This window comes from Mirounga leonina, unplaced genomic scaffold (assembly GCF_011800145.1).
Source record: "Mirounga leonina isolate KUSES-001 unplaced genomic scaffold, KU_Mleo_1.0 Mir_173, whole genome shotgun sequence".
NCBI lineage: Eukaryota > Metazoa > Chordata > Mammalia > Carnivora > Phocidae > Mirounga > Mirounga leonina.
In genome coordinates, this window is record NW_023270447.1 from 90,209,940 (window position 1) to 90,234,338 (window position 24,399).

A 24,399-nucleotide genomic window follows, 5' to 3' on the forward strand; every position below is an offset into this window, starting at 1 on the left:
TGAGTGACCTTGGAGAAGTCTTTGCCTCTGGGCTTCCGTGGACTCCTTTGTGGGGGGAAGATGCCCAAGACCTTTTGCCTCTATGACAGGAGACCCCCTGGCTGCTGGGAGAGGGGATGGCGGGAGGCACCGTGTCTCTGGCCCTAGCTACCATCAGAGATGGTCTTCCCCAAATGCTGCCTGCAGCTGCCACTGCCCTGCCCTGTTATCCAGGGACTCCAGGAAACCACTCTTGCTCTGGGACCTTTGCTGACATGAAGGTCACTGAGACTTTTATCAAGGACTAAACACATGCTGCTTTCAGCCAGAGTCCCCGGAAACGAAGCACGTTACACAGGTTCTAACGAGGAGGCCTTCCTTTGCCACACGCTGTGCTGTCCAGTTGCCGTGGGCCCAGTACCAAAAAACAGGAAAGTCTGGAGGAGGCCCCCTCCCTCTGAACCCCTACCGGAAACTGCCAAATCAAAACTGTGCCACTCACTTCCTCCTGAATCATTTGAGGTTTAGAAGATCATTGAAAAAGTAAAGGAAAGAAAGAAAGCCAGCCCCACGGGGTGAGGCCTCTCAAGCTGTCCCATCCACGGAGCTCGCTTGCCCCTCAGACCCCCAGTGCCCACGGCTGGCCCTGACCTTTACAAGGCAAGAAGTGGTGTCCCGTCTTTCCACACTTGCGGTGTGCAATTGCTTTGGGGCCCATTTCTTCCCATCCAGGCTCCACACCCAGACCCAAGAGGGTTGTAAGCACAACACCTGGGTTTCACATATTTCATGACCCCCATCCCCCACAGCCTGGCTCAGTCTCAGGGGTGCTGAGCAGGGCCCAGTGTCTGGCAACTGGCAGGGTAGAGAGAAACACAAGCAGCTGGACCCGGTTTTATAGGGGATGCCTCCCCCAGGATGCTTTCCAGGCAGGATCGTATGGTAGCCCAAACACCATCAGTGCCACTGAGGCTGGGTATGGACCTGGGGTGTTCTAAAGGACGTAACCTGGGGAGCCAATGCCCTTTGGGCCCCTGCTGAGAGAGCACACAGGCAGGAGCCCAGGGACCGCACAGGAGCCTGGCTCTGCAGGTGGATGCTTTTCCAAGCAACAATCAGGAGGGCAGATGGGGCTCCCCACACGCAGGTCCCCCAGCCCTGCAATGTGTTAGCAGAGTGGGAGCTTGCTCTTGGCACTGGAAGGGGGATGGCGTTTTTGAGGGGGAGGAGAAGTTGCAGAGAAAGAAGAAGTCCTGAAACAACAGACAGTGGGACAGCTGTGGCCTGAACTTGGTGTTCTTACTCCTCGGGTGTGGATGTATTAATTTCCATAAATGCTAATACCCCATTTCCCCAAGAGCTATTACTTATGTCATCTCTCCTTGGATGCGGTTCAACACAGGACAAATGAAAGGGAGAGAAGACAGCCCCCACTGGCCGGTCCCCTGCTCCCCATCCCTGTTCTCTACCAGGCAACGCAGGTCTGTTTCCTAAGGTGGCCACGGTAACCAACTGCCAGGTCAAGACCCCCAGCCTTCAGCCCCACAGCCGAGTCCTGTCATGCCAGGAAGCAAAGAAAGTTACCAACCCCAAAAATGCTGAATCACAAAGTGAGGTTGAGCAGGAAAGTGGGGGTGGGGTGGGGAGGGTGATGGTGGCCAGGAAGGAAGGCAGGAAAGGGTGCTAAGGGGCTTCCCACCTGGAGCTCCCCAGGATGCTCTAGGCAAAACGCAGTCCCCTCCAGGATCCCCCAGGACAAAGGGCAGGAGGAGCGGAGCCAGGGTGCGCCTGGGTGGGAGGGTGGCAAGGTGGGCAGGTACATGGGCTGCTGCCGCCGCAGCTGCTGGGTCCCTGCGTCCTGTAGGAGCAGCAGCAGGTAGGGAGGCAGGGAGAGAAGAGAAGCTGAAAACGGGGAAGGGGCACAGGGATGGGGCTGGGTGGGGTTGGCTGTGTAGGTAGCCAGAGGAACTGGTGCAGGAAGGGAGTGCCAAGGTCCTGGGGATCTGCAAGGTGGAGGGAGAGCGTCCAGAGGAGGAGACAGGGGCTGGGAACAGAATGGATGGGAGGATGGGGACAGGGATCAGGAGCGAGAGGCAGGATGAGCCTTTGGGAGCAACAAGGAGGCGAGATGGGGAGGTCCGTGACCAGGCGCGCTCGGATGGGGCTGCGCAGAGGCCGGGAGAGGGGATGGGAAGGGGGGATGGGGGCAGGCGGAGGCGAGGCTGCGGGAAGGGGAGGTGGCAGAGATGGGGATGAATGCACCGGGACGAGGGGAGGGATGAAGTTTGGGGCAGGGGTCGGGCGGGATGGGGGAAGGGAGATGATGGAGAAAGAGGTGAACCGGCTGGAGAGGAGGTGAGGACGGAGGCGGGCGCGGGGACGCGCCGTGGAAGAGGAGATGGAGAATCAGCGCGGGCCTCGCGGGTGCCCGCCGCCGCTCTCTCGGCGCACGGCGGTGGACAGCGCGGCCCGCCGGGGTCCCCCAGCACTTACCTGGGGGGCTCCAGCTCCGAATCCTGTGCCCCGCTCCGGATCTTCCTTCCCGCCCTGCCCCGGCGACTTTAGCGCCCCCGAATCCCGCTCGCTCGGCCAGGTTCCGCCTGCAGCATCTTCACCTCGTGGGACGCCCGGGGCCACGCCTCTACTAGCTTCTCATTGGTTGTCCTTCACGCCAGTCATATTCCAATTGGCTGAGGGGTCGCCGGCCATGCAAATCAGGACGGGCCCGCCGCCGCGCCGATTGGCCGGCGCTCCCGGAGCGGAGCCTCGGGGCTTGGGCTCCGATTGGTCCCGAGGCCCTGCCAACGACGCCGACGCGGGGCGGGTTCCCGGCCCGGACGCGCGGCGCGCCGACCGCCGAGGCTCCTCCCGCTGTGGCGGTGGACGCGGCGACCCTCGGCCCGTCCTCAGCCCGCTAGGCCTGGGGCTCCGGCGGGTACCGGGAGGCCGGCGGGGCTCTGGGTCCGTCGTGGGGGCGCGTCCTCGACAGCGTGAGCCTCGGCGGCCGGAGCGCGGCCGCGGCGGGCCCGTCTCCTAGGTAACGCTGCCCGCGGCGGGCGGAACCATGCCGGCTGGCGCCGCGGGGGAGGTTGGACGCGGCCTGGAGCTCGGGGCGGCCGAGGCGGCCGGGGCTCCCGGGCCCGGGGTGGGGGTGCTCCGTGCGGCTCTCCGCGGGGACCCGGTGCCCGCGTCATTCGCATCCCGCCCCGGTCTTGACACTCGGTGCGGCCCGGGGTTCCCGTGGGCGTCGGGGGTCCTTGGGGCTCAGCGTGCGCCTTCTGCCCTTGACCCCGCGCCCCTCTGCTGCCGCTCGGCTTCAGAAGAGCGCGGTGCGGACGGCCTGGGCTTTGCTGAGACGCTGACATTGGCCCTCCGCACTCGGCGTCCCGCAGCCTTTCCTGGGCCAGACGCCAGTGGGGGACCCCTGCAGGGTGGGGGCCTGTGCCCCGGCTGCGTCCTCATCTCCGGCCCGTGCCTGTTTCCTGCTGGCGCTTCCCAGAGCCGCGCCCAGCGAAGACTGCGAGACTCTGGCTCTTGCAGGAGGCTCTGTACGCCCTGCCGGTCCTGCCGGCCTCTGACCGCCCCTGGATCCACTCCCGCCTTCCCCCCGCTGTCCGTCTCGCTGGCTTCCTGACGGGCTTAGAGCTGGCCACCTGGGCCCTTCCCGCAGCTTGGATGCTTGCTCTCCTAAGCGTTCATTCCGACTCAGAGGCCCCACCTGTGCGCGTCTCCAGGGCCCGTCTCCGTACAAGACTGCTGCGTTCTCAGACGCGCTCCTGTCTTAAGTGTTGCTATGTCCTCTGATCGTGCCTAGCGGTCTCCGCTTCCAACCCAGTCTCCGTCCCAGCTCGCTGCACGCTCCACACCTTTCTGTCTTTTTCATAGATCACACCATGGCTTCCTTGTGTGCTAACTTACATCCTGTCTTTCTGCCTCACACCAGATACATTCCATGAGGGCAGGGAGCTTGTCTGCTATATTCAGGACGGTTTCTCCAGTACCTGGCACCTGGTACGTATGCAAAGAGGACTGCTTGAGTGAGGGAATTCTAGGCAGCGCTTGATTAGATCTCCACTTACTCCCAAAAAAGCTTCCCAAAGCCTTTCCCAGATCTTGTTCACTGCTTGGAAGGAAGCCTCCCCCTGCTTGCACAGCTTCTCGGCTCCTGCCCCCCTCTTTCTCTAGGGAACCACCGTTGGCGAGATTTCATCCTGGCTTACCTCTTCCGTGCTGGAGTTCCCTGTTCTCTGCCCACCGGGCCCAAGGAGACTGAATTCGGCTTGTCTCCTATGTGCTGCTCACACTCGCTCTCTTGTCTTTCCCCCACTGGAAAGACCTGGTATTTGGCAATCTCCATCATTGTGTGCACTGGAACACAGGAGGTGTGCAGAGCAGAGCCCTCTGGGAGACTTCATAGTCCCCTCATCCTGTAGATGAGACACAGATGCAGGGAGGGCAAGAGACTCCCCTGAAGTCTGAGGGCAGCGGAGGTTAGCCGGGGCTCCTCAGCCTGTGTCTTACCATAGGCTCCGGGGCCTCTCCTGGCTTTGATTGTAACGGCTTTGGGGCCGGTCGTGACCAGCTGTGTGACTTTGGCCTGGCCGTTTAACCCGAGTCTCACTGTCCTTATCTGTGATACTTACCTACACAGTTGTTGGAATAATACACATGAAAAGGTCTGTGACTGCCCGGCTCACAGTAGGCACTCGGTGAAACCTGGTGCATTTCCTTGTGTTGTTTCTCCCCTGGAGAGCCCTTTTTGTGGGCTCAAAGCATGGAGCCCTCCCTGTTTTCTCTTTATTGTTCATCTAGCCCCAAAGGTCCTGTCTTCCCTCCATAGCATTCTTAAGCTCTCCACAGTGTAATTTAATTATTTACTTAATCGTTAAAAAGATTTTCGCTGAGGACCCAGCCCTGACCTCACTGAGCTCAGTCTTGCAGGACAAGAGAAACATGGAGACTGAGGAAGCATGGTGACTTTCTGTGACAGGATCCCTTGTGGGGGAGCAACCGGTGGGGGTTGGGAGTGCCCACCCTGAGGAAGGGGCATTTGATCTGACTCCTAGAGGATGAGTGGGAATTTTCCGGGGGGGGGGGGGGGGGGGGGGGTGCTGGGGGGAACCGAGGGGGGAGGGTGTCCGGGAGGAATTGTAGCCGGGGCAGAGTGGGGGCAGAGTGGCTGTAGAGAGGAAGGAGGGTCGGGTGGCAGTCAGGTGGGGGTTGGGAGGAAGGGAAGGGAAGGGCAGAGCTCTGTGCCCATCTGTGGGAACCCCCAAGAGCCTGTGTCTCAGGTGCCCTCTCCCTCCATCGCCCACTCAGATTGTTGCTGCCTGCCTCTGTGTGCCTGGCTCACTGTTTCTCGGTTGGGTGGCTGTCCCTTTGAGAAGGGATGCCTTTCCTCCCAGTGCCTCCTGCTGGTACAGACTGGGGCAGTCCCATGCATGTGTTTCCTCTGCCCGATGGACTAGAACGGAAGTGTTCTTTCGCATCTGCCGGCCAAGTGTGGTAGCCAGGGGGAGGGAAGGAGGTGCTGGGTCAGGAATCTGGGGCAAGTGAGCAAAGCCTGCAAAGAAAGTGCCGTCCTCGCGCTGGGAAAACACTGCGGGCAGCATGCAGGGGCCCCTTCCAAGGGTGACACTGCCCCTGTGCTCCTGAGGCACAAAGGACTTCCTACACGGGAAGTTTCAGTCCTTTTTTTTTTTTTTTTTTTTAAAGATTTTATTTATTTGAGAGAGTGTGTGAGCGAGAGAGCACAAGCAGGGGGAGCAGCAGAGGGAGAGGGAGAAGCTCTCTTCTCTTATTTATTTATTTAGAGAGATCGCTAGCACGGGGGGAGGGGCAGAGAGGGAGAGAGAGAGAGAACCTCAAGCAGACTACCCACTGAGTGTGGAGTGTCCTCCTCTCCAGGACCTGGAGATCGTGACCTGAGTGGAAGGCAGATGCTTAACTGACTGAGCCACCCAGGTGCCCCAGGAAGTTTCAGTCCTTAATGGCCTCACTTTGTATGAAATAATGTCCCCATTTTGTAATGAAGGTCAACAGGAAAACAACATTTCTCTTAAAAAATGCTTGGGAGTCAACTTTATTGAACCTTCAATTTGATTTTATGAAAATTTATTGAGTTCTGATGGTGAGACAGTACCAAGGACACAGGAACATAGATCCCCTTATGCAAGTGGTTGGCCAGTGGGCAGGTCCGTACAGGGCAGGTGGCAAGTGCTGTGACCACGGGAAGCTCAGGGGCCAGGTGGGCCCAGCAGCTGGCCCCCCCCGAGCCTCCAAGATGCTCTGCTGGGCAGGCGGCCCTCCTGCTGGCTGTCAGGCCTCTGCTGCTTACAAGTGGTAGACAGCTGTGTGAGTGTCCTATGGCTTTTGTAACAATACCACAGCCTGGGTGGCTCAAGACAACACAGATTTATCCTCTTTCAGTTCTGGAGGTCGGAAGTCCAAAATCAGTATCACTGGGCTAAAGTCAAGGTGTGGGAGGGTGTATTCCTCCTGGAGGCTCCAGGGGAGAATCTGTTTCCTTGCCTTTTCTAGCTGGTCCTTGGCTTGTGGCCCCTCCCTCCTTCACTTCTCTGTCTGCTTTGTGGTCACCTGACCTTTTCTCTGACCTTCCTGCCTCCCTCTTCTAAGGACCCTTGTGACTGCCTCAGGCCCATCTATGTAATTCAGGGTACTTTCCCCCACCTTCACTTAATCATGCTCCCAGAGTCCCTTTGCTATGTGAGGTCACACATTCACAGGTTCTGGGGATTAGGACAGAGACATTTGGGGGCCATTATTTAGCCACCATGGAAAGCCTCCAAGGGCTTTTCTTGGCTCCTGCAACTCCATTCCAGTGGGAGTAGGGGCTGCCTTCCATCAGGCTGTCTCCACCTAGAGGTCTGGGTTCTGGTGGCAGGACTCCCCACCAATCTCCACCAGTCTCCCTGGCGCTGGCTTTGACCTCAGGCTCTCCCTGGAGTGGCAGGGTAGCCCATGGGGCTTCAGGCTGGCCTGCGCAGCAGCTGCCCTCTGAGCAGAGACGGCCTCTCCAGGAGGAACTGTGGCTGGAGTCCTGGGGAAGATGATTGGTACAGTGTGGGTCACATGTTCGTCTTTGAGCCCATCACTAAAGTGCCCGGCCCTAAATTGTGGGCAGCACGTGGGATTGTGGGGTGTCATTGCTTAAAACAAGGGATATTGCGCAGAGAAAAGTGACTCAGAACAAAAAACGCAACGCGTGTGTGCCTCAGTGCTCATGTGGGGACAGCCCAGATCTGGATGCTGCAGCGAAGGCCTGCCTGCAGGGGCTGTGGGGTGGGGGGCACTCCAGTGGGGGCAGGGCTTTGTGCCTAGGCCTGCTGGGTGTGGGGGAGCTTTCCAGGCCAATCATGCCCACGCTCTAGAGGCTCCCTCCATTCCCCACACGCCTGCAAGGGTGGAGGGTGGCCTGGCTACACAAAGCCCTCATCTTTTGGGTCCTGGTAGAATAGGCTTTCTCAGACTTTGTGGCCTCGTACCCCTTTACACTTTTTTTTTTTTAATTTTAATTTTAATTTTTTTAGAGATTTTTTTTTTTTTTATCTGAGAGAGAGAATGGGAGACAGAGAGCATGAGAGGGGGAGGATCAGAGGGAGAAGCAGACTCCCCGCCGAGCAGGGAGTCCGATGCAGGACTCGATCCCAGGACTCCAGGATCATGACCTGAGCCGAAGGCAGTCGCTTAACCAACTGAGCCACCCAGGCGCCCCCCCTTACACTTTAAAAAATTGTTGAGGACTCCAAAGACTTTTTGTTTGATTATATCTACTAGTGTTTATTGGAAATGAAATCTGAGAAATGTTAACGTTATTGCTTATGTAGAGATAACAATAGACCTGTTACATGTTAGCATAAAATGTATTTTTTTATGAAAACCAGTTGTTTTCTAGAACAAAAAAATTACCAGGAAGAGGGGTGGTTTTGCATTTTTGTAAGTTTTTGTAGCGTCTGGCATAGTAGACAGCTGGGTATCATATAGGTTTCTGGGTTTTTTTTATGATTTATTTATTTAGAGAGATCGCTAGCATGGGGGGAGGGGCAGAGAGGGAGAGAGAGAGAGAACCTCAAGCAGACTACCCACTGAGTGTGGAGCCTGACTTGGGGCTCTATTCCATGACCCTAAGATCATGACCTGAGCCAAAACCAAGAGTCGAAGGCTTAACCGACTGAGCTACCCAGGCCCCCCTAGGCTTCTGTTTCTAGCCTGTTGAGAAAGTTGTTTTAGTTGAAGTATTTGAAAGAAACTTGGCCTCACCCAGAGAAGGGAGGAGTGTCCTAGGTAATTGTGGATGTTCTCCTCTGGTACTTCACCCCAACTCCACAATGGTGGTTTCCTAAAGGTTTGTGCAATGTGGAGTTGGGCACCCTGCCTGTGAACTTTGCACGCTCTAGTACATTAAAGTCCTTCGGTCGGTCCTGCATTTGGGATGGATCTTTCACTCACGCAGAGTTTTATATTGTGATGCACTGCTCACCTGGAAAATACTGCTTCTAAGGTATGCTGATCTTCCAAATAGTGCACATTTAATCCTACAATTTCAAAAGATGACTTCTGTCGCCGTCCCCATCCATCTCGTCAGGACCGTCTTTATAAGGAGGAAGCTGTCAGATTCACAGTGGAAGATACAGATTCTCCCAATTCTAATTTTTGCCTGCAAGCCCAACTCTTATTACCAGTTTTCCTTGAAGTGACAGACTCGTTTAGTTCACATTTGGGAGGCTGCAAAGTGCCCGAGTTTGAATAAGCACGGTCCCTCTCTCAGTGGCTCTTTTAGTGAAGATAGTATTGCCGGACGACAGGAGCAGTGGGTCCGTGCTGTGTATTTCCCTTCTCATCACAGAGTGTTAAAAGTGTCTGTACTCAAGGGTCAGGATGTAATAAAATTCTTAGTTTTCACAGCGTCACAGAGGACATTCCTAAGTGAAGCTGCCCTGCCTTTTGCTATGAGTGAAGAACGCACCGCGGCCCGAGGGTTTGGTGCGCCTGCCTTGGGGCTCAGGGAGGCCGCTGCGCCCACACTTGCCTTTGCTTTACCAGCGCAAATGTCCACACAGTGAAGAAGGCAAACGGCATCTGACTGTTATGGAACTAGCTTTGACCTTGTGGAGCCCTTGACCACCCCAGGGAACTCTGGGGTCTAGGGACCCCATTTAAAGAACCACCGTCTTGGGAGATGAAATCCACTGCCCTATCTTGCGTGTCATTTTAGTGTACAGAATTCAGCCTCTTACCAAAGCCAAGAGCTTAAGATTCTGTGTCAGCTGAAAAGCGGCTAGAGAATAGAGAAGGTTCAGATCTCTGTCTGGCTAGAAGGCGGATCACATCCTTAGTGAGCCAGGTCACCCAGAAGCCATAACACTCAAAATCTATCCCAGACCGGCTTTGGCAACAAGAGACTGTCCATGTAGCTGAACCGTCCTGGGTGGCTTTAGGGTTTCCTTGAGCCAGGGCTCTCACCGTGACACCGAGACCCACTGGCCCTTGCTTTTGCTTTTGCTCTGCTTGCTTTTCCTGTGTGTCTCAAGGAAGCTGCTCCCACGGTGGCTCCTGACAACTTCATACTGATGACCTTTCTGCTCCGAGGGCTGCAGAAAAGAGTATTTCCTTCTCTCAGCAGAGCCAGCAGAAGCTGTGAGATGTGTATCTCCTTGGTTCTGATTGGGTCATGCTTCCTAGTCCCTTCTAAGATAGCCTTAGTCCCCAAGGCCTGGCACTGTTGTGTGGTGCTCAGCCTGCACAGCTGTACAAAGCAGCCTTGCATGTGCGTGTCTCTGTGCCAGTTATGGAGGCCAGCACAGTCGTGCTGTTGTTGGCTCCTGAGAGCAGGGACAGAGAGGGGATCTGGAGCAAGCGGGGCATGTTTGCCAGGAGAAGGCGGCTCAGGTACCAGTCTGTTGCACTGGGGTTTGGAGGGAGGAATTGCGAAGTGTGGTTTTTGGGGATGGTGGTTCCTCTGGGATGCAAGGGGAGGCAGGAAACTTTCAGAATCCCTCTGAGCACAATGGCCCTTACAACTCCTTTATTTATTCGAACACAAATTGTACAGGTAATCCTAGAGGCCCAGGTGACCCTCAGACTGGCAGAATGAATGACTGGCTCAGGATTTTGGACCAGAACGTGCTGGTCCCTCCCCACCCACAGAGAGCACGCCAGCCTTCGAAGGAATCGACAGCGTTTCAGTGTGTCCTGAAGTGTCTCGATGGGCCACTCATTAAGCAGGTAAGGAAATTTGCCATTTATTGTCCTATGCATGTTGCTACTGCTCTCAGCTGAGGGGATATTGATTTTCACTTATTTATTTAAGTCTTACCACTGTGCCCATTACCTTGGGCCTTGGCAGTGTTTGGAGGCAAAGTGGCTCATCAGCAAAGAGAATACACGATTCAGCGACTCGGTCAGCACTTCTGACACTGGGTAAAGGTTTCTTTCTGACCACAATAGAGCCATTTTAAAACCCAGGTAATCTGATTTCTTGTGTTATTTCTGAGCCAGGTTGTTTGCAGGAGGTGGGCCCGTGCACGACCCAAGACAGCCTGCTTGCAGCCTGGCGGTTAGAAGTGCAGGGGCAGAGCTCTGGGTATCGTGGCAGAAGCCATGTGCCTGGATGTAGCACAGCCTTCTGCACACTCAGGCCCTTGCTCTGTGGCTCTGCACCCGTCTGTGTCCTTCAGGGGCAGGGAAACTGCTGGAGAAGCTGGTGCTTCTGCGCTGCCCACCGAGCACCCACGTAATCGGATGGTTCTAGTGAGACCCAGGGGGATGCATGAGAAGGATCCAGACCTGCCATTGGGAACATGTGACTTTTTGTAGGGTTTGGCTTGGCAAGGCTATGTCCTCTGCAGATGGTAGCGCGGTTCTCCGTGTGTTCACAGTTGTTGGGGTACTGGAGCTGTAAGAGCTCACTTCTGGGAAGCCACTCATACCCTACAGCGTTCACTTCCAAGCCCTCTGCTTCAGTGCCTGCCGTGCGCTGGCGCTGTTAGCCCCGTGGTGGCTGCCGGTCTTCCAGCTCTTACTGCCCAACACTTTCCCATTCAGTCTGCTGCCTCCTCGCAGCAGCCCTTGGAAGCGGGGGGCCTCGTGACTGCGTCTCACAGAAGAGGGGACAGTCTGGGAGAAGGGGCGCGGGGTGCACTGCTCTAGGCGGCCACTGGGCTCCAGCCCGGGCAGACAACGATGGCAGCCTCCGCCTTATAGGAGCTCACAGCTTAGCGGACAGCACCGTCGTCTCTCCTAGGAATTTTAGGAAGGAAATTTTATTTATTGTTCCATTTTATTTCATTTGTTTATTTGTATTTATTTGTTTTTTTTTTTAAGATTTTATTTATTTATTTGAGAGAGAAAGAATGAGACAGAGAGAGCATGAGAGGGGGGAGGGTCAGAGGGAGAAGCAGACTCCCCGCCGAGCGGGGAGTCCGATGCGGGACTCCATCCTAGGACTCCAGGATCATGACCTGAGCCGAAGGCAGCCGCTTAACCAACTGAGCCACCCAGGCGCCCATGTATTTATTTGTTTTTGAAAAGGTAATTATCATTGTTCAAAATTCACTAGGGTACGTGAGGAAAGTGTATCATTCCACGGAGTCCCTAAGGCACCAGCGTCCCACGCTAGACACAGCCAATGTGACCTGTTGTTTTGTATAACTTTCCAGAAACTCTAAGCAAATACAGCAGATGAATATACCTGTATTATTTTGCTTAAAAAAAAAACATTCATAGCAGTATGTCTTATAGATTGTTCATGTCATTACGTGAAGAATTTCATTCTCTCAAGACAACATAGTATTTCTCTGTTTGGATGAACCTGCATTTATTTATCAGACCCTGGTTGATGAACACAGATTTTTTTCCAGTCACTTGCTATTACAGACACAGCTACGGCAATTCACTTCATTTACACATATGTACACGTATGTCTGTAGAATAACTCCTACAAGTGGAATTCCCTGACTTGGAGTTATGTGTTAGACCCAGTTAGAGGCTGTTTATAAAACCCACTTTAGACAGAAAGACATGAACTGTAGTATGAAAGTAAGAGGATGGAGAAAAGATAGGCCCTGTAAACCCAGTGATAATCCGCTGTGTTGTGCTGACGTCAGTCGATTTCACGGTGAGGAGTATTACTAGAGATAAAGGGGCGTTTTGTAATGATGATGGGAATCCAGAAGATAGGCCAGTCCTAAATGTGCATGTACCTCTGTTGAGGTCTGCAAGACCACCCCCAGGTTCAGTGATTCACTGGGGAGACTCACATGACTCAGCATATAATCAGTCTCACAGGAAAGATTTACTACAGTGAAAGGACACAGAGTGAGATCAGCTGTGGGAAAGGCATATGGGGGGAAAGTGTGGGGGGAATAGGCACATGCTTCAGGGGTCCTCTGCTATTAGAGCCCACAGGACACATTCAGTTCCCCCAGCAACGAGTCGTGGCGATACGTGTGAAATGTTCCCAGCCAAGGAAGCTTGTTAGACACCCAGTGGCCATGTGGTTTTGAGGACTGGGCAGGTGGCTATCCTCTGCCTAGCATGTTCCCACGCTCCATACTCCCAGCAAGAAAGCAGGTGTTCGGCATAAACCAGTTTGTATAGTTTAGGCACAGGGTGCCAGTCAGTAGGGTGACGGGAACCCTCCTGAAAGCTAAGCCCAGCCTCCAGTCAAGGGCCAGCCTCGTATACTGGCCTTTCAAAGCATAACAGTTGGGCCAGCTGTGATCGCTCTTCCGTGCACAGTACCCAGTAACAGCTTCCAAACACTTGAGGCAAAATTGTGTAGAACTAAAGGGAGCTCCGTTCACATTCACCATCACATTGGAGACTCTTAACCCTCCTCTCTCAATGATTGATAGAACACATAAACCAAAAAACCCATAAGGATTTGGAAGATCTAAACACCATCCCACCACCTTGACCTGATTGTCATCTCTAAAACACTATAACCAACAAATAGAATACAAGTTCTTCTCAAGTGCATGTGGAACATTCACAAAGACAGACTGTATGCTGGGCCATGAAAATAAGTCTCAATGGATTTAAAAGGATTGAGATTTATAAAGAGTATATATATATATATGTTCATTGACTCGTATGGTGTTAAATTAGAAATCAACAAGAAGATACCTAGAAAATCCTCAAATAGCAGGAAATTAACACACTACCAACTAACCCATGGGCCAAAGAACAATTCAAAGAGAAATTAGAAAATAATTTGAACCGAGTAATGGAAGAACATACAAAATTTACGGGATGCCAGTAATTTAGTCCTTAGAGCAAAACTTACAGCAAGAGGAGAAGAAAGGTATAAAATCAATGACCTCTGTGTCCTCTGTAAGAATCTACATGAGAAGAACAAGTTAAACCCAAAGAGAATAGAAGAAGGAAATGGTAGATTTCTGCTCAGTTAGCAGAAATCAGTTAAGAAGGGGCAAATAATAGAGAAGATCAGCAAAGCTAGAATTTGGTTCTTTGAAAAGATTAATAAGATTGATAAACTCCTACAAGAATGATCATGTGAAAAGAGTGAGAAAACACCAATTGCCGATATTAGGAAGAAAAGAAGGAGCATTACTATATATCCTACAGGTGTTAAGAAGATAGTTGAGGGATATCATGAATAACTTGTGTGCCAACAAATTTGATAACTTAGTTGAAATGGACAAATTTCTTGAAAAGCACAACTTACCCAAAGTGACACTAATAGAAATGGAAAATAGAAAAAGTCCTGTGTTCATTAAAGAAATGGAACTCATAATTTAACAGCTTCCTACAAAGAAACTCCAGAGTTAGGTGACTTCATTGTTGGGTTTTATAAAGTATCAAAGGAAGAAATAATATGAATTTTAGATAAACTCTTTTAGAAAACAGAGGAGGAGAGAATGCTTCCCAGCTGTTTTTTTTTTTAAAGATTTTTTTTTTTTAATTTATTTATTTGACAGAGACAGAGACAGCGAGAGCAGGAACACAAGCAGGGGGAGTGGGAGAGGGAGAAGCAGGCTTCCCGCTGAGCAGGGAGCCCGATGTGGGACTCGATCCCAGGACCCTGGGACCATGACCTGAGCCGAAGGCAGTCACTTAACCAACTGAGCCACCCAGGCGCCCCCAGCTGTTTTTTTTTTTTTTGGGGGGGGGTGGCTGCCATAACCGATAACTAGATCAGGCAAGGACATCACAAGAAAATTACATACTGACATCCCTTGTGAATATTAACACAAAAATCCTTAAAATATTAGGACATCAGATCTAGTGATAGACATAAAGGATCAGGTGGGGTTTAACACAGGAATCCAAACTTTTACAGGTTTTATAGCTGACTCTTGAACAACGTGGAGGTTAGTGGCACTGACCCCCCTCACGGTCAAAAATCCACATGTAACTTTTGACTTCCCCCCAAACTTAACAAATAATAGCCTACTGTTGACCAGAAGCCTTCTCGAGAATGTAAACAGTTGATTTGCACGTATTTTGTATGCTATACGTATCGTGCACTGTGTTCTTAAATAGAGTCAGCTAGAGGAAGGAAAGTTCTATTAAAATCGTGAGGAAGAGAAAACACATCTACAGTCTGGTACTGTGTTCGTCAAAACCAAACTAAACCACATATAAGTGGACCTTTGCAGTTCAAACTGTGGTGTTCAAGGGTCAGCTGTACATACAAGAATCAGTGAATAGATAGCATTTAAAAGAAGACCAAGTAGGAAGAAAAAAAAAAGACCAAGTAGGAAATGTGAAAAAGTGTAGTCTTAGAAAGTTTGTATGATGTTAGTTATTTTGAGACTTGACAGCTTTAGATGATTGCAAGCTTCCCTGTGAAAGGAATTGGCTAAAAATATTACATGATTTGAACGCAGGACACTTTCTTAATAGTTTTTGTATATCTTTTTGGCCATCCCATTTACCTATTTCATCGAGTTTAATTTTTACCATGAACATTGATTACACTTCTTTGCTTTGAGACGGCTATTCCAATTCAGTTTGATGTTTCCTGGGCACCATTGTATGGTTGGAGCTGTGTGGGGGGCACGGATGACTGTCCCATATTCTGTCTTCACGCAGCGGCAGAGACCATTTAGAAACTTACCTGAATAGAAATGGGTACAAAGTAGCATCAAGGTGGAGGAGTGGTTAGGGTCTGGCCCTCTGGGAAGAAGTCTAGGTCAGTAAGAAAGGTTTGGGACTTAGCAGGTCCTGGCTGGTGCTTACCTCTCTGAGAGCATAGTGGGAAGCAGGAACAGGACGAGGAGTGGGGAGGAGGAATAGGGATGAGGAGGAGGATAAAGAGGCTGATGGAGGCACCCTGGGCAGGACCAGCCGCAAGGGGAGGCCTAGGACCAGGCCCCCGGGGGGTGAGTGCCCCGAGTACCTCCATGGGTGAAGTCTAGCTCCAGGCCCTAAGGATGGAGCAGGGAAGAGAATATTCTGGGCTCTTGTCCTCCCAGAGCTCACACTCGTCTGGGGCTGGCAGGGAACTGGATGAACGCTGGGGAAATAGAAAGTAGGGTCAGAGGACGGGCATGGTCAGGGAAGGCAGGGGAGTGAGCCACAGGTGGGGGAGGTTCCTGAGAAGAGGCAGACTGGAGGGGTGTGGGTGGAGAGGCAGCCCGTGTGCAAGGCCCCGTGAGTCAAGGGGCTCCCATAACTGTGATTGAAACTGGGTTTGGAGGCCTCCAGACCCGTCGGCTGTCTTCCCTGCCTCCATACCCGACACCACCTCGCTCCCAGCAGCCCCGGACAGAAAACATGCCATCATCCTTCACTAGGGAAGTGGGACTCCCAGCACAGGGCAAGGCCTGGGCACCCCGAAGTGGCCGGCCACCCCATCCGTCCTGCTTTGGTCCCTCACTTCCCACACCCAGCCCATCAGCCGCACCACCCCGCCACCTCCGTGGGCTAGCTGGAGGGGGTGTAACGGACAGAACAGTGTGAGCTGTGTGAAGTGCCCAAGCTGGGGACTTGTGAGAGGCCCCTGCTGAGTTACGTGGCACATGGGCCCCTTCCTCTTCCCCTCAGAGTTGCTGCAGTTACACAGGCGGGTATGGGATTTTGTTTGTATTTAGGGCCGGCGAGGGCAACATGGAGAAGACAGTTTGTTACCGGGCCCGAGAGGTGGGGGTATGCCAGGCCACACAGGGCCCCGTGGGGTGGCACCGGGGTTTCTTGGGAGGTGGAACATGGGAGACCGTGGCCAAGAGCTGTCACTGTGGTTTTCGTGGGAAGGAACATGCAAGGCAGGCTGACCAGGTTTAGGATTGGCCGGTGTAAATAATCTTGGTGGCCTCTGAGAGAGCCAGATAGAGGGGCAGGTGGGAGTCTGGACTCTGGATTGGTTGGTTTGCATATCATAGATGTTCTGGGAGGCAGGTCATTTTGTCTGTCTAGGAATTAGCTGGCCCCAGGAGGGGCAGTCTTATGCTCATGTTTGTGCCTTGGGACTTCACTGCTCTGATTGGCCCAGAGAGGGCCAAGCACTCTGATGCATAAGCCTACCAAGACCAGTGGCCGTGGGAGAGAGGCAGTTCCCCCAAGGGATCTTGACACCTAAAGATGGATGCTAAGTGTGGGCCAGGTCTCCCAGGCTGGTCGGTCGGCACAGGGGATGGCTCCCGATGTCGAGCAGCCTTCAGAACCGGTACCCTCTGTCTCCTAGGGCAGGCTGGAGGTGCTTTCGGAGGTGGGCTGCCATCTGCGCGTGTCTCTCTTTGATGTCACCTACCGGCACTTTTTCGGGAGGACGTGGAAGACCGCAGTGAGGCCGGCGGAGCAGCTCTCCAGGCAGCCGTCCAGGATCGTCTTTGATGAGGTGGGCCGTGGCGGCGGGGTGGGGGTGGGGGTGGGGCTGCTCTGTGGTCCAGAGCAGAGGTGCAGGGGATATGACCCGCGGTCACGACCCGTGCGTCTCAGACCCGGGGGACACCACAGAGCAGCAGAGGGGCTGTTGCAAAGCTTGTCTAGCACTGGGGCACTTTGTCTGCAGAGAAAACCTGCGTGGAAGCCCAGCGTCCCGGACAGACGAGAGCACGTGGCTCTCGAAACCGTAGGGCAGGAGCACTTGGGGGTCTTCTCGCCTTCAAGGAACCTTGAGGTTCTTGGAACGAAGTTAGGAAATTATCGATCTCATCTGGCTCCCCCGTTTCCCCTCACCTTCCTTGTCCCCCTTCTTTCATTTTGGCTTCTTTCTTTGTCTTAAAGATGAACAATTGAAACTTAGAAGGAAGGTGACTTGTCCAGGTAGCAGGTGGCAGAGCCTGGACTCGAACCCTGGCCTCCGCTTCCACCCTGGGTGGTTGCATTGGTATTGCTTCCTAACGCGGTTTGGCCCACTTGGTTGTGTCTGGCCGCATGCAGGTGGGCGTTTTCTGTCTTGGTTCAGCTGCACCAAGTACAAGCTCTGTTCAGCCCTGCAGCTGGGTGCCAGGGGGTGGTGGTGGGCCGCCTGGGCGTGGTACTTGCGGCGCAGGACGGGGTGGGGGGGGGACACGCCAAGGCAGGTGACAGAGTCATTGCAAGTTGTGGTAAGCTTTGGAAGGAGACCAGTGCGCTCTGTCCCCGGGGGAGAAGGGGGACCTGCCACGGGAACGCGAAGAAGGAGGGTCTCCCCTCGCAGCGAACACTGAAGCCGAACCTGGGAAGAGCTGCGAGCGGAGGCGTTGTGGGCTTGCACGTGCACAGGCTGGGCTTCCGAGCGCGGCGGGTCTGCTTGATTGACGGTCACAGGTCTGGAGAGGGCCGAGGCCCCATTGACTTGGTCTTTCTCATGTGTAGAGTAGGGCTGGAGGGACAGGTCGTGCTGTGAATAATGGAGGTGTCACTGCATGAGCCAGAGCCCAGCGTGGCCCTTTTCTGCTGGGGACTGTCCCGGCCCAGTCACGAAATGGCCGGGGGCCATGGAACCCATGCTGCTCTTTGCACTTGGCTGCCCCCCGGAGCTAAGACTGTGGTTGGGCGTGGAGTGATTCTCCTGGGAGCCCGGCCTTCACGGGTAGTGGAGGGTGCGCCTGCCCCCAGAGGCCAGGAAGGTCCGATGGAGCCTGCCTAAAACATGAGTCCTGGGGACAGAAGGTGCGTCTTGTGTTAAGGTTGTCTCACAGCACATGCCAATGCCCCTGGGAGGCCTCGGGCCGGCCACGCCGTGCGTGATCACGTGTGGGCCCCTGGGACTCCTCACAGGGCTCCGTGAGCACAGGTGATGCGTGGCCGTCGCACCCCTGATGCAGCAGGACGAGGCTCGCCAGGAGCGGCGGGGCCCTGGCCTGGCTGGTCACCTGGCCCGGGCTCAGCCTCTGCTGCCCTGGGGGGCGGCCTTCGAGGGCTGGGCTTCGGGCTTCTCTTTGCCATGTGTACAATCAGGCCCAGGGACGCCTGGTATGTGACAGTTTCTACAGTGAGTGCTGAAGTCCCCTAGTGGGGAGTCAGCCGTGGGCTGGCGTCGGCTCACAGCACATCTACGTGATTCCATCGCGCCACCTTCCTCCAGAGTCGGTATTATAGGTCCCTCCCTGAAGAGTGATCCAGCAGGTCAGGAGGCCAGGAGTGCCTGGAGCTCCGTGGCCTGCGCCTGCCAGCGTCTGCTCCGGGACCCTGCATGCTCCGATTGGAAGAGTCTCGAGAGTCGAGGGATGGAGGCGTGCGCTGAAATTGGCACCGGAGTGCTTTGCAGTTTTGGTTTTGGAATGAGTCCCTCTTCCGTGTCCTCCCCTCAGTCCACCTTTCCGTGGCCCGCGGTGAGTGGTGGGATGTCCCACAGGCCGTGCTCTGCCCGGAGTGGCTCGGCTCTGGTGACCCTGCGGAACTGGCCTGCTCCTCCTGGACTTGTCCAGGCGTAACGTTCCTACCCCCTGAGACCTCCGCTCTACGCCGGTTGTGGGACTGGGACACTTCAGATGTCAGCTGGTCCTGAGCCCTCCTGGCTCACAGCTCAGGGCCACGTCACGAGTCGGGGGAGCCGAGCGCCACTCCTGCTCAGCCTCAGCTGCCCTCACACTTCGTCTTCTGCTGAGCTGGGCATGGCGACAGGGGATGGCGGGTTAGTGAGGCCCACAGTGTTTAACGTTTCTGGAAGATTCTGCACCCTTCAGCCCTGGAGTTGCTGAAGCGGAGCCTGCAGCAGGGCCAGTGGGCGGAACCGAGTGACGGGCTTGCTCGGGAAGCTGCTGGGGTCCGGCTGCTATGCCCAAGGCGGACAGCAGAGGCCAGTGGCGCCCCAGGAATGCGCTCCAGCCGGCGGCCGCGCCCTTCAGCAGCGTCCTCTGGGCCCAGCACTTCCTCTCATTTCCTCGATGCTCCCAATACAGGGAAAATAGGTGTCTTTCCAGCTTAGTTAATGAAAGAGCATCCCGTGTGCGGCATGTGCATATGTCCGTGTGTCCGTGCACACAGGCCGTTGGAACGCAGAGCGTTCCCGTGGCGGCCCTGACACACGGGAGGGACATAAGTACACTGTGCCCTGGTTTGAGGGGACTCTGAAACTCGGTGATCTTTTTCTGGTCTTGCTAAGTGCCTGTGTTTTCTGGTTTTACTGCTCAGTGGTGGCATGGGGGAAATCTGATTGGAGGTGGGCAGGCCGCCAGTAGCAGGGGACCATCTTTGGAATCATCGTGGCTGTCCAGTCCCAGCGTGGATTAGTGACCCAAGCTCAGGTGCTCAGGGTTTTTCCTGAGTCGCCAGTGTCCTGTTTAGCCCCGATTTTATTACTTGGCAAACAATGTCCTGGAAAAAGACCTTGAAAAAGAAAATCTTGCCTTGAACCCGAGCTGGTGTTTCCAAGAATGATGAATTCCTGCCCCCTCGGCCTCCCTCCTCAGGCTCCGCCCTCGGACTTGGGCTGCCCCCCTCGGACTCGGCCTCCCGGGCGCTGCCTGATGGAGCCTCTCGGCTTAGAGACCAGAGTGCTGAGCCGCCCTTCCAGACCATCCTCGTGTAGAGGAATTGCCTTTCACTTTTGCTGAGATGGTTAATAATTTGTTCAACCTCTCAAAAAGTATCTTTAGAAAAATAATCTGGGAAGCCAAAGTACCATGCAGTTTCTACATTTTCTTTCTGAGATGGACATAATTCTTTAAATTCTACCCTTAACTAACCATGTGCAGGCTTCCCGTGACAGTCTCACTTTCCCTCCTCCTCCTAATTTATGGGAGTGAGTGCGCAGGAGTGCTAGGGCTTGTCCACACACGACCGCCATGCAGATGGGACTTGCTCCCACCCCGGGTTTGCCTCAGCCCGGGTGTTGCCAGAGGAGCAGGGGAACCAGCCGTCTGAGCTCGAGATAACAGCTAACTGTGTTGCTTCTGCTTCCCTTAACCAACACCACGAGAAGATGCTCTTGAACGTTCTCATCCATCAGAGTAAAGAGAGCCATGTCATTCTCTCTTTAAAAGTGCATGCTGTCAAGGAATATCAATGTAATCCCAAGGAAACTCTGGAAGCTCTTCTAAGTGACTTGATTAATCCCCTGCTTCTGGAACGTGCGCTGGTCCTCTCCTCCCACAGCCGCGCTGCCTCTGACGGGTCGTCTGGGCTGCTCCCCAGTGTACATGACCACGGCAGGAGCCGGAGGGCAGCGTCCTTCTCTCGGGTGCCGACTGTGGAGAGTCTCCCTCTGCGGAGGGCCCCATCCTCTCCGGCTCTACAGAAAGCACCCCAGGGACTAGGAGCCAGAAGTGGGGGGATGACTGCTCTCCAGGATGCTTCTAGTATTGGGCCTTCATTGCATGGAGATTTAACTACCTGCCATGGGGAACGATAGAAAGCTTTAAATTTGTCAACTTGTGTTGTTTGTTCGTAATAGTATATACTGTGGGGTATTTGAGGTTGCTTTTCTGAGTAAGCTAAGGAAGTGTCCTTTAGGCTGGAGTGGGACTGGCTCAGGCCCTGAGTGTGGGAGTCGATGGAGGTGGGCTCTCACTTATTCCTGTGGGGTTTTAGGCCAGTGACCCAAACTCTTGACTCTGATTCATCATCTGGGCGTGAGAGATAACGCCGTGCATGTCATAAGGTTACATCACTGCTAAATAATATGTCTTCATGAACAGACACCGTGTAAGCAGTGGGCATCCATTCAGCAAGCACATGGTGCCAGGCTCTGTTTAGGAGCTGGACACAGCAGGACGGAGAAGGCAGCATGTCACCCCGTCAGCCGGGGCTGAAGTTTACGTTGTCACTCTGGACAGTGCTTCTCAGCCTCGGCTTGCTGACATTTGGGGCTGGACACGTCTCCTGGTGGGTCTGGATCCTCGTGTGTTGTTTGCTGTGGGTAATGGTGGGCTCTGTCCTGGGTGAACAAAAGTTTTTGACTTTGGAACTGGAGACTTTGCCTTTCCCAGCGGAGAGTTTCATGTAGCCGAGTTCCCCATGCTTGGAGCGTTCAGTCTTAGGGTGGGAAGTGTACGGGAAGCCATCCGAGCCTCAAGGGGGAGGCTGCAGGAAGTGTTTGTAAATTATCTGCCTTCCTGAAGATATTTTATTAAAGGCTGATTTAAAAAGAATTATTTGGAAGGCACTGTTGTAATCTCCCCTCTGCTCTTCCCTGGCTGTGCCTCCCAGCCTTCTGCTTGGGACTGAAGGGGGCAGGTTGGGTGGCGGTGCCGTTGGGGACGCATGGCTGCAACGTCCCCAGGGAGGCACATCACCAGAGGCCCAATTTCAATTCTGTCATGTGGGTGAGAAATGGGGACCTCGCCCCGAGGCAAAATGGTGTCTGTGTTTTTGAAGATGAAGGCATTAAGACAGGAGCATTTCCATGATTTATTAATCTGTTTATCCTGTCAGGGAGGAAACCTGTCAAATGTGGATGAGTGGGATGTGACTGGGGTGAACGCGGGCCCCCCTCTTTGGTCTTGAGAGGCCCTCTCTTGCAGGTAATTTGATGGGCTTGACTCAAACTTTTAATCATGCAATTTCAGTTGATGCATAGGATTTTCCTCTCAAAGCTTGCTGCACGGTGCTAATTAAACGTCCTTAGTCTGAAGGGCTTGTTTGCGGTTCTTGCTCAGCTGAGTGCTGGTGGGGTGTGTGGCGGGCACCGCGCCTAGGTATGGGTGAACCGGGCTGGCCCGGCTTTGCCCTCCTGGGGACAGTCCCCGCAAGGCGACCAGGGGATTAAAGCTCGTTAAAAACCAAAAATCAACTGAGTAAATTTGAAGATCTAATTGGCTTTATCCACGACTCATGAATTGGGCAGAATCCCATCTAGCAAATAGAAAGGAGCTCCGGCGAGCTGGACAGAGTGAAGGGCTTTTATAGACAGAGGGGTGGGAAGAAGTTTCTGGCAAAGAGAAACTTTTCAGGCAAGGTGACCTTCCTGGGGGTGGGAGGCGGGAGGGGTCATCCAAGGAGATTGCCTCACTGGCGCTGACCAGGGAATTCCGGATCTGCACGCTAAAGGCTGCGTGCCTGGGACAGGTGGAAAGGGCGGTTGGGTCAGGCGTCCTTGGTTTGCTGACTGGGGCTTAGCACAGGTGGGGCCTGCTGGGTTGTTTTCTAACCAGCCGCAGAGCTGCCTGGGGCTCTCACCCCTGGGAGGCTTTTACTTCCTTCCACATGCTTCTGGTCAGTCCTGAGCAGGGTTTGTGTTTTATGCCTGCCTAATCTAGCCTTTACCTTTTAACTCTGAAATTGAGGGTGGGATCGTGTTTTCAGGTTCCTTAGAAATTCTTCGGCACGGTGCTGTTCCCACACTGAAGGGTCCGTAAATTACGTTTGGAAAAGAGCACGTGCCCTTCACGGTAACACCCATCAGACCTCGGGTCGTGGTCAGGATGCTGCACTTCCAGCCGCCGACCCTCCTGGTTGAAGATGGAGTCTTTGCAGACAACAATGGGGCTCTGCTCTTGTTGATTTGGTCTCAGAACAGTTGTTTTCGGGGGTAAACGGGAGGGAGAGGGGGCAGCCATAGATCTGAACTCGGGACATGCCGAAGCAGCTGGTCCCACGGCCTCCAGGCAGAGCAATTTCAAGGTGACCTCTAAGTGGGCGATGACTGTGGCTTTGCATCAGGGTTTAAAATACTTGTTTCACTGCCAAAAGGGAAAGTGGGCACTGTTCCTAAAACGGATGTGCACAGGTATAAATATAAGAGGTGAGACAGGGACAGACCCAACTCCACAGCGGGGCTTTCGGAAACAGTTCTTGAGTCTTGGAAACAGAAACATAATTCTCTTTTGGTCCAACCACCTGTCAGCGGTAAGTGGTCATTATTTCATCATTTTGCAGTAAAAGATAATAGAATAACGATTTATATCTCATGGCTGATGTTTTAATGTGTCTCTCTGTTATCCTGGGCTGACAGTCTGTGATTACAGTAAACGTTTTCCTGGTGACACCATGGTAATGACTCGTTAATGGGGGATTAGTCCACGTTTAAATCGCATCCTCGCAGTGGCCCAGCCTGGCCCTGCCTTACCGGTCCCTGACTTGGTGGGGGCGGGGGTGGTCTTTGTGCTCAGCGAGTGGCCCAGCACCCTTGCTTGTCCCCTAGACGCAGTTCCGGGGACTCCTCTGCATCCAGAGCCACAGCTTAGTGCCTCCATCTAGGTTTGTTCTGCAAAACCCCGCAGTCCCCATCTTCTGTGCCTACGACGTTTATTAGTTTTATTTTATTTTTTCTTTTATTTGAGAGAGAGAGAATGAGAGAGAGAGAGAGCACATGAGAGAGGGGAGGGTCAGAGGGAGAAGCAGACTCCCCGATGAGCAGGGAGCCCGATGCGGGACTCGATCCCGGGACTCCAGGACCATGACCTGAGCCGAAGGCAGTTCCTTAACCAACTGAGCCACTTGGGCAAAAGCAGCCGGTCTGGGCTTCATGAGGTAGAAGAGCAGAGGCGCTTTCTTTCCCTCTGGGAGCACACATCAGAGTGAGGCTGGCTGGACGCAGGTGGATCTGACCCATTCCACCGCCCCCTGGTGATGGGCAGGGATGGGGCCCAGCTGGGGCTCCATTTGCATCTGAGGAGTGGGAACATACATGTGGGAAACCTTTTAAGAGCGACCTGAATACCATCTGCTTGGCTTCCATCCAAAAAAAAAAATCTTGTTAGAAAATGATGTCAAGGCGATTTTTTGTCATAAAAAGATGTTAGTTGGGCTCTGACCTGGGGATGATTACAAAGCATTTCCAGAAATCTAAGGCTCCTGCTTAGTTCAAAGAGCATTAGTTTAGGTAACCTCATAATGGTTACCCATCGCACAGGGATTAGTGTCGGCGAGTTGTGTTGAACTTTTATGCAGCGAGTGCTCCGTGAAGTGGTGTGTGTGTGTGTTTGCAATGACCGGGTCCTCGCCGGGCCATGGGGGGGCACACAGAGGACCTGCTGTCTGTCGGCCTCTTCTGGGGGTGGGAAGCTCCTGGAGCAGAAGCCAGCAGTCTGATGTCCTGGGTGTTGGGCGCTCCGGAGTGTTCCTTGA

General features: G+C 53.8%; 2 protein-coding genes across 4 annotated transcripts in view; one reads left to right on the top strand and one right to left on the bottom strand.

Annotated features, from left to right (window-relative positions):
* Window positions 1-2,610, bottom strand: part of KCNAB2 (potassium voltage-gated channel subfamily A regulatory beta subunit 2) — an 81,913-nt gene extending 79,303 nt beyond the window's left edge. Inside the window, exon 1 of one of the 3 annotated variants that reach the window (XM_035019930.1) lies at window positions 2,473-2,610. The gene's annotated coding sequence lies outside the window, so the exon portion shown is untranslated. The remainder of the gene's footprint in view (window positions 1-2,472) is intronic. The other 2 variants (XM_035019932.1, XM_035019935.1) reach the window with 2 other exon arrangements.
* A 242-nt stretch (window positions 2,611-2,852) lies between these two features.
* NPHP4 (nephrocystin 4) overlaps window positions 2,853-24,399 on the top strand; it is a 115,395-nt gene continuing 93,848 nt past the window's right edge. The window contains exons 1-4 of the mRNA XM_035019936.1: window positions 2,853-3,016; window positions 3,923-3,990; window positions 10,052-10,224; window positions 16,649-16,801. Of these exons, the coding sequence (XP_034875827.1) occupies window positions 10,090-10,224; window positions 16,649-16,801 (288 nt within the window). The 5' untranslated portion in view covers window positions 2,853-3,016; window positions 3,923-3,990; window positions 10,052-10,089. The remainder of the gene's footprint in view (window positions 3,017-3,922; window positions 3,991-10,051; window positions 10,225-16,648; window positions 16,802-24,399) is intronic.